Here is a 14388-nt window from a genome sequence, read left to right on the forward strand (position 1 = left end):
TACATACATCAGCACCATATTAATTTTTAATGATGTGTTTAAATGCTTCTGTTACATGCCATGTGCACTAAGCTAATACTTCTCAAAATTGAATGGGTGCACGAATCCCCAGGGATCTTGTGAAAATACAGATTCTAATTCAGTAGGTCTCAGGTGCAGCCTGAGGTTCTGCATTTCTAAGGAGCCAGTGCTGGTCCAGGGACCACACTTTGAGTAATGAGACCCTAGAAGACAGAGTGAAGCAATTCTGCTGCAGACACCTATACACAAAATCACCATGAATGAGACAGGTACAAATGCCAGCTGACTCAGGACGCAGGCTACTCGAATAACATGAGGGAGTTACCATCAGTGTTGAGATGTTCCAAAATGGTGAAGTTCCGTACGAAATAGAGTCTACTCTTCCTTTAATTTGTCCAGTGCTTGCATTCTGGGAAGACGTGATGTATATTTAAAACATGCAAAAAATACTTTATGCTGATACATAAAGCAGAGTTAGGTTGAAACAAAAGACTCAGATCATTACAAGCAGAGTTTTCACCTGTGTGAGGGACATTAGCGAGTCATGAAGGAGAAAGGATAACTCTTCCTCGGTGCGACTGCCCTGCACATGGTAAGATACTTATATACCTGCCTCCCATTTCCTAAATGCCCACAATGCCCCCAATTATTATGGCATGAGGTCTCCACATAGCTCCACAACAGCCCCCTGAAAACCATTGTTTCTGAGAAGGGAATAGTGTTCTAGGCTAAGAACAGCATGTGTAAAGGCCCTAAGGTAGAACAGAAGGAGGCCAGTTTGCCATTTGGGGGGTGAGGAGAGAGGGGCAGACAGAGAAATTGAAGGTAGTGTAATAGGTCAGCAGAGCCTTGAGTCCTCCCAGGGAAATGGGAGGCCACTGAAGGGCTTTTACGTGGAATAAAGTGTTTAGCAGAGGACTCCAGAATTAAGAACCAGTGGGTCACTGGTGCTATTTTTTTTTTTTTTTTTTTTTTTTTTGGCCATGCCACGTGGCATGCTGGATCTTAATTCCCCAACCAGGGATCCAACCCCTCTCAGTGGAAGTGAGGAATCCTAACCACTGGACCACCAGGCAAGTCTCCTGGTGCTATTATTTTAATACTACTTATATCACTGTTGTTACCGTCCTTGTATTATATCTACTCCTATCATTGAAGGAGGAAGGGTGACAGGGACAGAAAGGCAGCACAGCCTGGTAGTGAAGGGCAAGGATTCTGGAGCCAGAGGTCACACTGCTGCCCCATCACTTCCCAGCTGTGTGACTTGCAGCCTGTCACTTCCTCTCTCTGGACCTCCGTTTCCCCATCTGTAAAGTGGGAATAAGAATGCTACCTACCTCCTAGGGTAGGTATAAGGTTCAAATGAGTTAATACATGCAAAATGCTTTAAATGGTGCCTGGCTTATAATAAGTATGCAGTATTAGCTATTATTAGTATGAATATTATTATTATTCACTACTCAGTAAATGTTAACTTTTTTTTTTTTTTTTTTTTTGCGGTACGCGGGCCTCTCACTGTTATGGTCTCTCCCGTTGCGGAGCACAGGCTCCGGACGCGCAGGCTCAGCGGCCATGGCTCACGGGCCCAGCCGCTCTGTGGCATGTGGGATCCTCCCGGACCGGGGCACGAACCCGTGTCCCCTGCATCGGCAGGCGGACTCTCAACCACTGCGCCACCAGGGAAGCCCAACTATTTGTCACCATAGCAGTAGTAATAAGCATTCGATACGTTTTAGCTATTACTATTATTATTATCACTATTACTATTAAGACAGTTTCATCATAGACTAAAAAACAAAACTTTACATCCATAGCCTTTGGATTGTCCACTCAAACTCCTTCTTTTTACAGATGGGGAAACTGAGGCCCAGAAAGGGAAAGGGATTTCCCCAAGGGCAGCCAGCCAGCTGATAGCAGTAGTGTGATAAGAACCCAGCTTTCCTGAATTCCACAGGTGGCCCCTGCTCCCCCTCCTCTCCAGAGGAACAAAGTACCTCCCCCACTTCCACCCCCAAATCTGCACCAGGAGGCTACTGCTCACTCCTTTATTAATAGATGTGTCAGGGCTTCCCTGGTGGCGCAGTGGTTGAGAGTCTGCCTGCCGATGCAGGGGACACGGGTTCGTGCCCCGGTCCGGGAAGATCCCACATGCCGTGGAGCGGCTGGGCCCGTGAGCCATGGCCGCTGAGCCTGCGCGTCCGGAGCCTGTGCTCCGCAACGGGAGAGGCCACAACAGTGAGAGGCCCGCGTACCGCAAAAAAAAAAAAAAAAAAAAAAAAAAAAAAAGATGTGTCAAACGCCCTGGCCAGGAGAGGCATTATTCATTTGGCTGATAAAAAGGTTCTCATTGGAAATAAAACTTCATGAAGATTTGGGCACTTTTAGAGAAAAAAATCCAAGACTGTGCCACGTGGCGCAGCCAAAAAAATAGAATCAGAATGGCTAAGGTAAAATTTTATTCAAGAACATAACATACTAAAAAGACATTTCAGTTCTGTATTATGACAAAGCCAGTGGCCCTTAACAGTCCTGCCTCGCACATTTCTCCTCTTGTCCTTCCTTAGGCCTCTCCCCAGACACACTCTGTGTTTTGATTCTCCAGAGCATTGATAATAAATATAATTGGTTTTTTTTAAGGTTTGATTTTTTTTATTGAAGTATAGTTGATTAACAAGTTGTATAATATAATTGTTTTCTTTCTATTTCCCCTGTTTTCCCCCACTATTTCTACCTTAATCTCTTCCACTTCAGTTTTCCCAGGTTTACATGTCCCCCACCCCCGAAGCTTTCACTGGCTCACCCCAGGAAAAAGGGGGTGGAGCACACTCTGTTTTGTATCATTAAACAGTCGCTAACCCCTGATCTCCCACACCAGGTGGCTGAGCCCAGTGTCACCCCAGGGGCACCAAAGTGAGGATGGAGCTTTCTCTGACTCCCAGTAAAAATCTATGGATTGCAGAGCATCCACCACTCCCTGATAACTGGGCAGTGCCTCCTGCTAGGTTTGACTGAGGAGACCTGCAAGACCTGCACCACCCTAGAATTAATATCTCGGCTATTTGCATACTAGTTCCACCTGCTCCCATCAGCAAGACAACCTACTCCCCAAAAGGAGCAATAAGAGAGATACTGGACTTCTGAGCCTCACAGTTTATCCAGCAAGGGGTGGAGAGGAGAGGCTTCATCCTTTAATACCCTGATTCTTACAGCACCCCCAATTTGCCTTAACCAGTCTCAGCACCTCCATTCCATGCACACCAACTCATCCATTGCCCCGTTTTCTTCACTGAGTGGTGCTGTAGCTTAAGATCTCTAGGGCCAGAGTCCAACTCAGCCCTTTCCCAGCTGGATAACAATGGACAAGTGCCTTTGCCTCTCTGGGCCTCATCTTCCTCATCTGTAAAATGGGCCTGATCCTAATAGCACCTCAGATGGTGATTGTTGTGGGGATTAAATGAGTTAATATGTGCAGGTCCTAAGGATAGTGGGGACACAAGCACCTTCCTCTGAATTTAGGGACCTGAGCATGCCCCAGGCAAGATGTCCATAGCCCTTGGCAGAGGGATGCTGAAGTGATTAGCTGGCAAAGGGATGCAGTGCAGGACAGGCATTATGCAATCAGCTGCCTATTCTGGGCAGATGATGGCAGATCCCCAAGAGGGAAGGGGGAAGGGGCCTGACTTCAAAGTTTTCTGCCGCTTTTGAGTTCTCCTTGGAGACACTTGGAAATAAAACTTCCTGGAGATTGACACTAGGCCTCTGCAGGCTGAGCTTGTTAAAACTCCCCTGCAAACAGAGCCAGCAGAAGAAACAAAAGCAAGATGAAACAAAGACCCTCAGATCCCCTTTCCATCCGAACAAGGGGCTCTTGGTCCATGTGTGAGGCTGTCCCTCTAACAAAACGTACGCCGTGCTCTCAACTGCTGTGTTATTTAGTACAGTCTCTCTAGATGGTGACCAAAAGATTCAGATTCTCTTTGAAATGATAACTTCACTGAGCCTGCTTTTTCGTAGAGCTCTACTTAAAAGAATATACAAAATGATGAGAAAATATTCCCAGCCATCTTTTCATCTGATGTACACGTGCAAAATACATTCACCCCATCTCAACATCCCCAAAAGTCTTACCCCATCATCAGCTCAAAAACTCCAAATCTCATCATCTAACTCCAGTACTGGTAAGACTCTAGGTATGATCCCTTTGGGGGCAAAATTTTCTTCCATCTGTGGACCTGAAAACTAGAAAACAAATTAGCTGCTTCCAAAACACAAAGGTGGGACAAGCACAAAAATAGACATTCCTATTCCAAAAGGGGGAAATTGGAAGGAATAAAATGTCTCTGGTCCCCAGCAAGTTCTAAATCCAACAGAGCAAATTCCATTAGGTTTCCAGGCCTGCTAGCAATGCTCCAGCTCTCAGCTCGTTCACACATTTATTCTTCACAGGAACTCAGCGAGGTTATCATCCCCATGTTATGGGTGAGAAACAGGCTGAGTAAATCACCAGTGGTCACATAGCAAATAAATTCCAGGATCTTCACGTTAGTCTCCATATTATAGAGAAGGTTCTACTACTATTATCCCCAATTTAAAGATGAGGAAACTGGGACTTCCCTGGTGGTGCAGTGGATAAGACTCCACATTCCCAATTCAGGGGGCCTGGGTTCAATCCCTGGTCAGGGAGCTAGATACCCACATGCATGCTGCAACTAAGAGTTCACATGCCACAACTAAGGAGCCTGTGAGCTGCAACTAAGGAGCCTGCCTGCTGCAACTAAGACCTGGTACAACCAAATAAATAAATAAATATTTTTTTAAAAATTGAACAAACTCTACTAAGATTTTAAAAATAAATAAATAAAGATGAGGAAACTGAGGCTCAGGGAGGTTAATCAAGCTACAGAGGATCCCACAGCTAGTAGGTGGCATTGGTGAGACTCAAACCCAGGTCAGTCTGTCAATCTAGGACCTGCTCACATGACTGAGAAGTGAGGAATTTGCCTGGACCTGCCCTTCTCCCTCTGCAGCCTCAGGGACACAAGCCTGAAAATAAATTACCTCATCTCTCTTCTGCTTGCTAAAAACACCATGGACTTTTGCAAGTTAAAATGCAAAAATAAAACAAGAAAGAGGGTGCTGGTGGCTTAGCCAGTGGAAGGGCCTCCAGGGGAGGCCAGCTTTTTCTTTTTTCTTTTTAATTATTATTATTTTTCATTTGAAGTATAGTTGATTTACAGAGGCCAGCTTATTTTAAATTTTTAAGTGTTAGGTAGATTTAGGGTTACAGATTGCACCTCAGGAAGCAAGCCTATGCTGTCCAGGGGCTTTGGTTCCTGTGATTGTACCTAATCTCCTGGGTGTTCGATGAATGGATACAATCTGAGGGCTGTCTTTTGCTCACTTCTGGTCTCTTGAGTGAGTGTGTGATGGCAACAGCCTGACAAAGCCATTTTCTTTTTTTAATTTTTATTTATATATTTGGTTGCAGCAGGGAGGCTCCTTAGTTGTGGCACATGGGCTCCTTAGTTGCGGCAGGTGGGCTCCTTAGTTGTGGCTTGCAGTTTCCTTATTTATGGCATGCAAACTCTTAGTTGCAGCATGCATGTGGGATCTAGTTCCCTGACCAGGAATTGAACCCAGGCCCCCTGCATTGGGAGTGCAGAGTCTTATCCAGTGCACCACCAGGAAAGTCCCACAAAACCATTTTCTAGTATGCCTAACTCACCCTCTCCGGGCCTCAGTTTCCTCATTTATGTAATGGGAGCAGTAACAATTCAGGCCTCATAAGAGTGTCCCAGAAGGTAATGAGTCAAAATAGAAGAGAGGCTGGCTCACACTACTGGAGGTTACAGTGAGTGCGAAGGATTCCCTGCACCCAGCAGCTGTGGGCTGAGTCTCCTAGGAGATCTCAAACTGCTTAGTAAGAGAGCTGCAGTGTCAGGTGGGGGTTAGTATGGGTGCTGGAGCCAGGTGGTCTGGGTCCAAGCTGCCTCTGCCAGCAACTGAGTGTGTGGCCTTGGGCAAGGCCCTTCGTGTTTCTGGGCCTTGGTTTCCTCATCTGTAAAAAGGGAATAACAGTACTACCCACTCCCTGTGGTTATTCTAAGGATTAGATGAGCTGACATGTCCAGGCTGGCACACAGCAAGTACTCAATATGTGTGAGCTCTTATGAGGAGGTGTGGAGGGCATGGGATACAGAATTGGGGGGTACATTTGAGAAGAGCCAGAGGGTTAAGTCTTGGACTGCAGAGCCCTCTGGAGAGAGGAGTCGTTGAGATTATAAACTACAGATGTCCTGGTGTTTCCGGGAAACAGACTTTGCCAGGGCCAGTGCCCAGGGATGGGGGAAGAATGGAGCCTCTTATCTGAGGATCAAGGGCCCAGAAGGGGTGTCTGAAGGCAAACAGAACAAACTGGGCGTCAGGTCCACACAGATCCATGCACAGGCAGGCAGAGCTGGGACCAGCCAAAGACATAGAGTGAGCAGGGCCTGTAGCCACCCTCACCAGAGCCAGGGCTCCTGGGGGTCTCTGACAAGCTGGCGGTGAGTGTGCAGATGGGAGAAGGCAGGGGTTGATGGCAAGTCCAGGCCTGTGGGACTTCTCCTGGGCCTCAGTGTCCTTATCTGGAAAATGGGGACACTCATTTATCATTTGACAAGAAATGACCAGGTGGGCTTCCCTGGTGGCACAGTGGTTGAGAGTCTGCCTGCCGATGCAGGGGACGCAGGTTCGTGCCCCGGTCCGGGAGGATCCCATGTGCCGCAGAGCGGCTGGGCCCGTGGGCCATGGCCACCGGGCCTGCGCGTCCGGAGCCTGTGCTCTGCAAAAGGAGAGGCCGCAGCAGTGAGAGGCCCGTGTACCGCAAAAAAAAAAAAAAAAAAAAAAAGAAGTGACCAGGCATTTGCCATGTGCCAGGCCCTGTTCTGGGCACTGAAATCACAGCTGTGAACAAGACAGACAAAAATAAACCCCTTGCCTCGCGGAGCTGATGTCTCAGTGGGCATTGAGGTCGGAAAAGCTAAGCAAGGACCTTTAACTTTTTCCTCTCCTTCTCCAAATGCACTGAGCACTCAGACTCTTTTCTCCTCATGTCCATCTGCATGGTGTTAATTATTTGAGTCACTGAGACACCAAACCCCTACCCACCTCATCTCTCCCACTCTCCACCTTCAGCCATAGCAGCCTCCTGAAACGTCAACAAGCTTATCCCCACCTCATGTCCTTTGCACTGGCTGTTCCCCCTGCCTGGAATGCTTTGTCCACCACACTTGTATCCCTGCGAGAAATTACCTTGTTCATTTACTGGCTGTGTGGCCTTGGCAAGAGACTTAACCTCTCTGAGCTTCAGTTTTCTCACCTGTAAAACAGTGCTGGTAATTATCCCTCTTAGGGCTAAGGATGAAGGAGTTATTGCAAGGCAAGTGTGTTACTGAAATGTTTGCTGTTATTATTTCTATTGTTATTTTTATTATGTTAATGTACATATATGACCTGCTTTCCCTAACTGGAATATTGGGAAGGGGCATACTTACTACAAGCATTTAAAGCCATGAGGCAGGGAGTTCCCTGGCGGTCCAATGGTTAGGACTCCACGCTTTCACTGCCGAGGGCCGGGGTTCAATCCCTGTCAGGGAACTAAGATCCCACAAGCCACATGGCGTGGCCAAAAAACAAAACAAAAAGATAAATCCGTGGGGCAATTCCACCCCTAAAGAGATGGTGTCCCTGTGTCTGCTTTAGCCGCTCCTGGAAACATTGTGTGTCCCCATCCTGCCTCAGAGCTAATGGGAGACACACAGGCAGGGTCAGGAAGGTTTGGATTGGAGACATGCGGGCTCTGGCAGAAAGTTCTTTTCCCTTCTGATTTCTCCATGAAGGAGTAGCCTCATCTCTTAGGAAGCAGCCCCCCCTGGCAGGAGAAGCACCACACTGAAACCCGGGAGGGTGGGCACTTACACTCCCACGGGGTCTTGACCCCTAACAAGAACAGACCAGGCACCGGAGAGTTCCAGGACACGGCCCCTCGACCGCCAACTTGGACCTCGAATGGTGGAATCTTAGGCAGGATCTGGAGACATTCCCGCTATGTTCTAACTCACTTATGGGTTCTTTTTCATTGGCCTGCCTGCCACAGAGAGAACCAGGGCTCCGGGGTCCCCGTGTCGGGCCCCAACCTGTCAACCACCCGGCCGATCCAGCAGGACCTGGGCCGCCAAGACCCACCCCTGGCCGAGGATATTGACAACATGAAGAACAACAAGCTGGCCACGGCGGAGTCAGCCAGTCCCCACGACAGCCTCGGCCATGCCGGCCTGCCCCAGAGCACGGCCAAGATGGTGAACAGCACTGACCCCGGCCCCACGCCTGCCCCACCTGCCATGGCCACCAACCCCCAGAATGCTTCCAGCCGCCGGACACCCAACAACCCGGGGAACCCGTCCAACCCCGGCCCCCCCAAGACCCCCGAGAACAGCCTTATCGTCACCAACCCCAGCAGCACCCAGACCACCTCAGCTAAGACTGCCAGGAAACCCGACCACACCACGGTGGACATCCCCCCAGCCTGCCCGCGCCCCCTCAATCACACCGTCGTCCAAGGTATGAGCTCCAATTTCACACATGAGCTGGCCTCCTGGGCTCAGTCCCCAGAGGCTCAGTTGGGTGACTCTGGACAGTGACTCCACCTCTCTGGCCTCAATTTGCTTCATCTGGAAAATGGGTAGAGACATAGTTCCTGCCCCCACAGGGCTACTTGGAGAATTAAATGAGGTAATATGCAGACGATGCCTGACAAGTACACAATAGGTTAGCAACATTTCCTGCATCCCAAATTCCCACAGGGGAGCCAGGGAGCCACCATATTTGAGGAGTCAATGGATTCCTCTGATGGAAATCTGGGGGAGTCAGATGATTCTTTAGGCCAGCGCTGTCCAAAAGAAATGTGACACAGGCCACCTATGTAATTTTAAACTTTCTAGGGGAATTCCCTGGTGGTCCAGCGGTTAGGACTACATGCTTCCACTGCATGGGGCACGGATTCGATCCCTGGTTGGGCAACTAAGATCCCGCAAGCCGAGTGGTGCAGCCAAAGTAATTAATTAATTAAACTTTCTAGTAGCCATGTTAAAAGAAAGAAAGAAGGGACGAAAGGAGAAAAGGAGGGAGGGAAGAGGGAAGAAGGAAGGAAGGAGTGATTTTAAAAATAAAGAAGAAATAGGTGAATTGAACTTTAATAGTTAAATCGTATTTAATCCAAAATACTATTGATTTGTATCCAAAATGTTAACATGTCAATGTGTCATCAATACTTTCTAAATTATTAATGAGCTACCTTACATTCTTTTTCTCATACTCAGTCTTGGAAATCTGGCGTGTTTTTACACTGCATGCCACAGTTTGGACTAGCCACGTTTCAAATGCTGGACAGTGCAGGTCTAGGACCTTGAGGGATTGGCTGTTTTTGCACCCCCCCCAACCTCCCCCTTGTAAGATTACGATCTGAGAAGCACCAGGAATTTGGAACTTACCCTGAGTTTATTATTTTTAAGATGATAATGGTAGCCCAGTTCTATGCAAAAGCTGTCCATGAGTTTGCTCTATAAATGCTTGCCACAGTCCTACAAGGCAGATCTTGTCATTGTGCCCATTTCACAGATGAAAAAACTGAGGCTCAGCAAGGCTCAGCCTGTCCACGGACCCATAGAGTGGCTAGGCTGCAGGATCAGTGCTCAGGAGGATGGTGCTTCACCCCACTCAGGAGAGGGGTGTTAATGGGGGGAAACCCTGCAGTTTGACTATGGGAGGGGCTCAGTATTCTCATCTGTAAAGTAGGGCTGTTGGTACTCACCCCGCCTGCCTCCAAGTGACAATATAAAGGTCATCATAGGCCGGGGGTAGGTCTATGTTAGTTTCCCGTGAGGGTCCCAGCAGACTCAAGGCTGTAGAGTGGTTGAGAGCAAGCACTCTGGGGCCAGGCTACCCGGGTTCAAATCCCAGCTTTGCCACATCCCAGCCATATGACCTTAGGCAAGCCACTTCACCTCTCTGTGCCTCAGTTTCCTCATCTGTAAAGTGGGGATCATAAAGTACCAACCTCATAGGGTCAGGTGAGGATTAAATGGCATAATAGGGTGCCTGGCACATAGTAGGCACTTTGTGTCAGCTGCTTATTGCCTGCTCTGGAGAGTAGGCAGGAGACCAGAGGTTTGTGGGAAATCGTGGAGGGAGCCCTGTGTTGGTTCTTGTCCCAACAGTGAACAAAAACGCCAACCCAGACCCACTGCCAAAAAAGGAGGAAGAGAAGAAAGAGGAGGAGGAAGACGACCCCGGGGAAGACGGCCCCAAGCCCATGCCCCCCTACAGCTCCATGTTTATCCTCTCTACGACCAACCCGTGAGTATGGCCCATGGCCAGGGCAGGGGGCCCAGGGCTCCCACTGGGGCAGTGGAAGTCAGGACAGAGGGCAGACCCAAACAAAGGGTAGTGGGGGAGAGTTGCCTCTAAGACCATTAGTCCATAGGAGACCTTTGAGCAAATTAAAAAATGATGTCCCTTTCTTAAGTCATATAAGATAGAAACTTATCATAAAGTACTGATTTTGTTGGAAAAGACCCCCTCCTGCCACCAACTAAAAACCACTGTCATAAATATCCACATCTACACTGTCTGTGATGTGAGAGGTGTCCCTTAGAAATGGCTGCTTGTGCAGTGCACAACCTGTACAATTGTACATGGCAGCCCTGGTCCCTGAGCTCTGCTCTACAGGGATTTGGATTTTGAGTAGATGATCTCTGAGTTCATGGCCCTCTGTCTTGGGCATCCTTGAGGAGGCTGGATTATTTAGGGGGGAAATTTATCGCATGTATGTCTTGGTGGCTCAGAGGTTGTTTTAGAATTGCATTTTTCCAAAGGGTATTTTTTGAAACCCTGGTCCCTCAAAATGCTTCTTGGCAAAGGAGAATCATGTCAAATAAGCTGCAGGGGAAACTGCTTTCTCTAACCTGCCTCTTGGAGCTCACCCTGTGCATTTACTTTTTTATGTGGTGGACATTAGCTATTTTAATAAAGAAATTCTTACGTGGCACTTAGCACCAGGCACTATTCTGAATACTTTACAAATAAAAAAATTTTCTCATAATAACCCTATAGGGGTTGGTACTTTGCTTATCCCCATTGGACAGATGAAGAAACTGAGGTCCAGAGAGATGAAGTCACCTGCCCGAAGTCAAACAGCAAGCAAGTGGGAGAGCCCAGACAGACTGACTCCAGCATCCTTGTTCTTAGCTCCTCAGCCCTGCAGCCATTCATACAATCTCATGACATATTTATCATTATTAGCTCCACTTGAGGTTAATTATTTCATTATTATCTCATTAGCATATTAAAGACTCTGATAAGGCCTGCAATTCGTAATTTAAGTAACTAACTTTTTGGAGCCCCTACCATGTACCAGGCATATATTAACTCTTTTGATCCTCACATTCTTGTGAGTTAGGCACTGTTGTTATGGTCATTTCACCTATGAGGGCACTGAGATACAATAACTTGCCTAAGGTCAGGCTCAACTAATTGAAAACAAAAAAGGAAATCTACTTAACCCAGAATTTCCCAATTTTGTTTGACCATGTGAAATTTTATGCATAAAAAGCTTTTCATCTCTTACAGAATCAAGGACAATACTTCTTCAACTCAGCCTGTGAGTTAAGATGTCCCAAGAGGGTTGTTTGGAAGTGATGGGAACTTCTAAACAGAGATGTGGATATCTTCCCTCGCTGAGGGCTCCCCCTGCCCCAAGAGGGTCCCCAGATGAAGGAGCTTGTTACTCTGTTGGGTGTGGGACCTTGGGAGTTAGAAATCTCAGATAGTTGGTAGGTGACATAAGGAGATTACAGAGGAAGGGGCTCAGTAGCCTGTGGTCTGAGTGGACCTCTGCACGCCTACCTGTCCCCAACAGCCTTCGCCGCCTGTGCCATTACATCCTGAACCTGCGCTACTTTGAGATGTGCATCCTCATGGTCATCGCCATGAGCAGCATTGCCCTGGCAGCTGAGGACCCTGTGCAGCCCAACGCACCGCGAAACAATGTGAGTCCTACCCAGCAGGTTCCTTCCAGCCCAGCTACTCTGTCACGGGCCACTTTCTCCTGCATCATAAAAGCGGATAGCTAAGGTGGAATAAATGTTGGGGGCACCCCTGGGCACAGCCTTTGTGGCCACTGGTTGGGAGAGGAAGCTCTGATTCTCTTGAGGAAGGATGTTTGTTCCTTGCGACTGTGGTTCTGTGTGCCTGGTGGGGAAGAGGTGGCCAAGAGGGGCTGAAAATTGCTGGAATCTCTGGTGGGGGGAGTGGGTCTGGCAGGATGTGGAGGTGCACAAGCTCTGCGTGGAATGTGGGGGGTACTGAGACAGGGGGTGCTCCAGAGGCATCTCCTCTGCAGTCAGGTCTCACCAAATGGACTTTTTTTGTTTCGATGCGAAGCTTTGAAAGAAAGGATTATTTTTGACTCAGAGACACCTCCTAAACTTTGAGCTTTTGGGAGAGCTAAAAAGCTCTCCGTCTGGGAGCCCAAGGTCTGCTAACAGCCCCTGTCCGTCGAGCACTTGCTGTGTCCCAGGCACAACCCCAGGTACTTGGGGTATCCCCATTGGACAGATGAGGAAACTGAGGCTCAGGGAGGTTTAGTGACCTGTCCAGGGTCACACAGCAGAATTCCAATTCTGCCCCCGCTAGATCTCCTGCTGCTTCCCTCAACTGTCACCATTTATCAAACACCTACTGTGCTCATGTCCCCCCTTAAGTCCTGCGATGCAGGAATGAGTGTGTGCCGTGGTTGAGAGGGGAAACCAAGGCACCAGCAGGCCAGGGCATGACAGAGGCTGGACTGGTGTCAGCGCCTTCTTCCCCAGCTCCTTCCTCTACCCCCATCAGCCCCAACACGAGCCATCTTCCTCTGGGAGTCAGGCCCTGCCGCCCTCGCTAAGTAGGTTAGGAGCCTTGGCGAGGCTGGCAAGTCCCATAAATCAAGCCCGTCCTCAGCTTACTTTGCACTTTCCCTTCCTTCACAGGCCTGGCAGGCCCCCTGGGGACCCGATGGGGGAGATGGAAGGAAATAATTAGAACAAGCCTCCTGAAGGAAACTGGTACCAGGGCAGGGCTGAGGCTGCACTCTGTTATCTCCTGCTGCCTGGTTTCAACTAGGGACCCAGGGAGCCAGGCTTGGGGAAGGGGCGTCACAAGAGGGGTCAGCAAACCCCCTGCTGGCTCTAGGAGACTGGAGCAGGCTTTGTCTCTGGCAGGGAGGGGATGGGCATGGGGGGGTTCAGGGGGACCGCTGCAGCTCCTGGGACCGTAGAGAACCCTGGCAGGGCTCAGACCAGCCCCCATGGAACGTTTGCAGAGCTCTGGTTCCCCTGCCCCATCCCCACTGCTCCATCTCACAGTTGAAACATTTCTCCTCAAAGCCCTCCCTCTTCTGGATTTCCCTGGTGGTCCAGTGGTTAAGACGTCACACTTCCACTGCAGGGGGCACGGGTTCGATCCCTGGTTGGGGAACTGAGACCTCACATGCCGCGCGGCCAAAAAAGTAATAATAATTTTTTTTAAAAAGCCCTCTCTCTTCAAGAGCATGGTAAGACAGCTGATACCCCGGGCCCCCTCCCAAGTTCTTTTTATTAGCTGATCTAGAACAGACCTCAGAAAAGTGCACAGAACATGTATGATCCATTCATTTATCAAGTGCACTCCCCCATGTAAGCACCACCCAAGCCAAGAAGTAGAACAAAACTGAGCGTGACCACAGGCACCTCTTTGATCGCCCCCATCCCTTCCCTTTGGAGCTCGGTTCGCAAGTGGGAACAAGGTCTTCAGACATGTTTGGGTGTTGTGAGTTGGGACAGGTGGAGGTTTGCTACTGGCATCGAGAGGGTGGGGACCAGGGACACTGTTCATCACCCTGCAGCGCACAGGGCAGCCTCACCACAGAGAATGACCTGACCCCTATTGTCAACAGTGCTTGAAAAACCCTACCTTAGAGGTATCAAAATCCCCACTTCTGGAAGGAGCATTTCTTAGCTGCTCTGATTTTCCCACCTGTACATGCCTCCTTAAACACTAGAATTTTTTTGCCTGTTTCTAACACTGAACAGATGGGATAAATCTATGCATCTCTCTGTCACCCAAAATCGTGTCCACCATGAGATGAGCATGTATTGAGGGTGGTAGTGACAGTCATTCTTTTCCGTTGCTGTTGAATATTCCACTCCATGCCATAATTTGTTTATGCATCTTCCATTTGACACACATTTGGATTGTCTGCAGTTTAGAGTGCTGTCACGGCATCCCCTACCCCCAACATGGGGCCCCTGG

The 14388-nt window shown here is 48.8% G+C and overlaps 1 protein-coding gene across 5 annotated transcripts in view; it reads left to right on the forward strand.

The window, feature by feature from the left end:
* Positions 1 to 14388, forward strand: part of CACNA1A (calcium voltage-gated channel subunit alpha1 A) — a gene marked incomplete at both ends in the record, with an annotated part of 240998 nt that overhangs the window by 162505 nt on the left and 64105 nt on the right. For all 5 annotated transcript variants that reach the window (XM_082621831.1, XM_082621833.1, XM_082621835.1 and 2 more), the window contains 3 exons: positions 8159 to 8622; positions 10278 to 10416; positions 11978 to 12107. In XM_082621831.1, coding sequence (XP_082477957.1) covers positions 8159 to 8622; positions 10278 to 10416; positions 11978 to 12107 — 733 coding nt within the window. The remainder of the gene's footprint in view (positions 1 to 8158; positions 8623 to 10277; positions 10417 to 11977; positions 12108 to 14388) is intronic.

The sequence above is a fragment of the Mesoplodon mirus genome, assembly GCF_964341445.2.
Source record: "Mesoplodon mirus genome assembly, chromosome: 5".
Classification (NCBI taxonomy): domain Eukaryota; kingdom Metazoa; phylum Chordata; class Mammalia; order Artiodactyla; family Ziphiidae; genus Mesoplodon; species Mesoplodon mirus.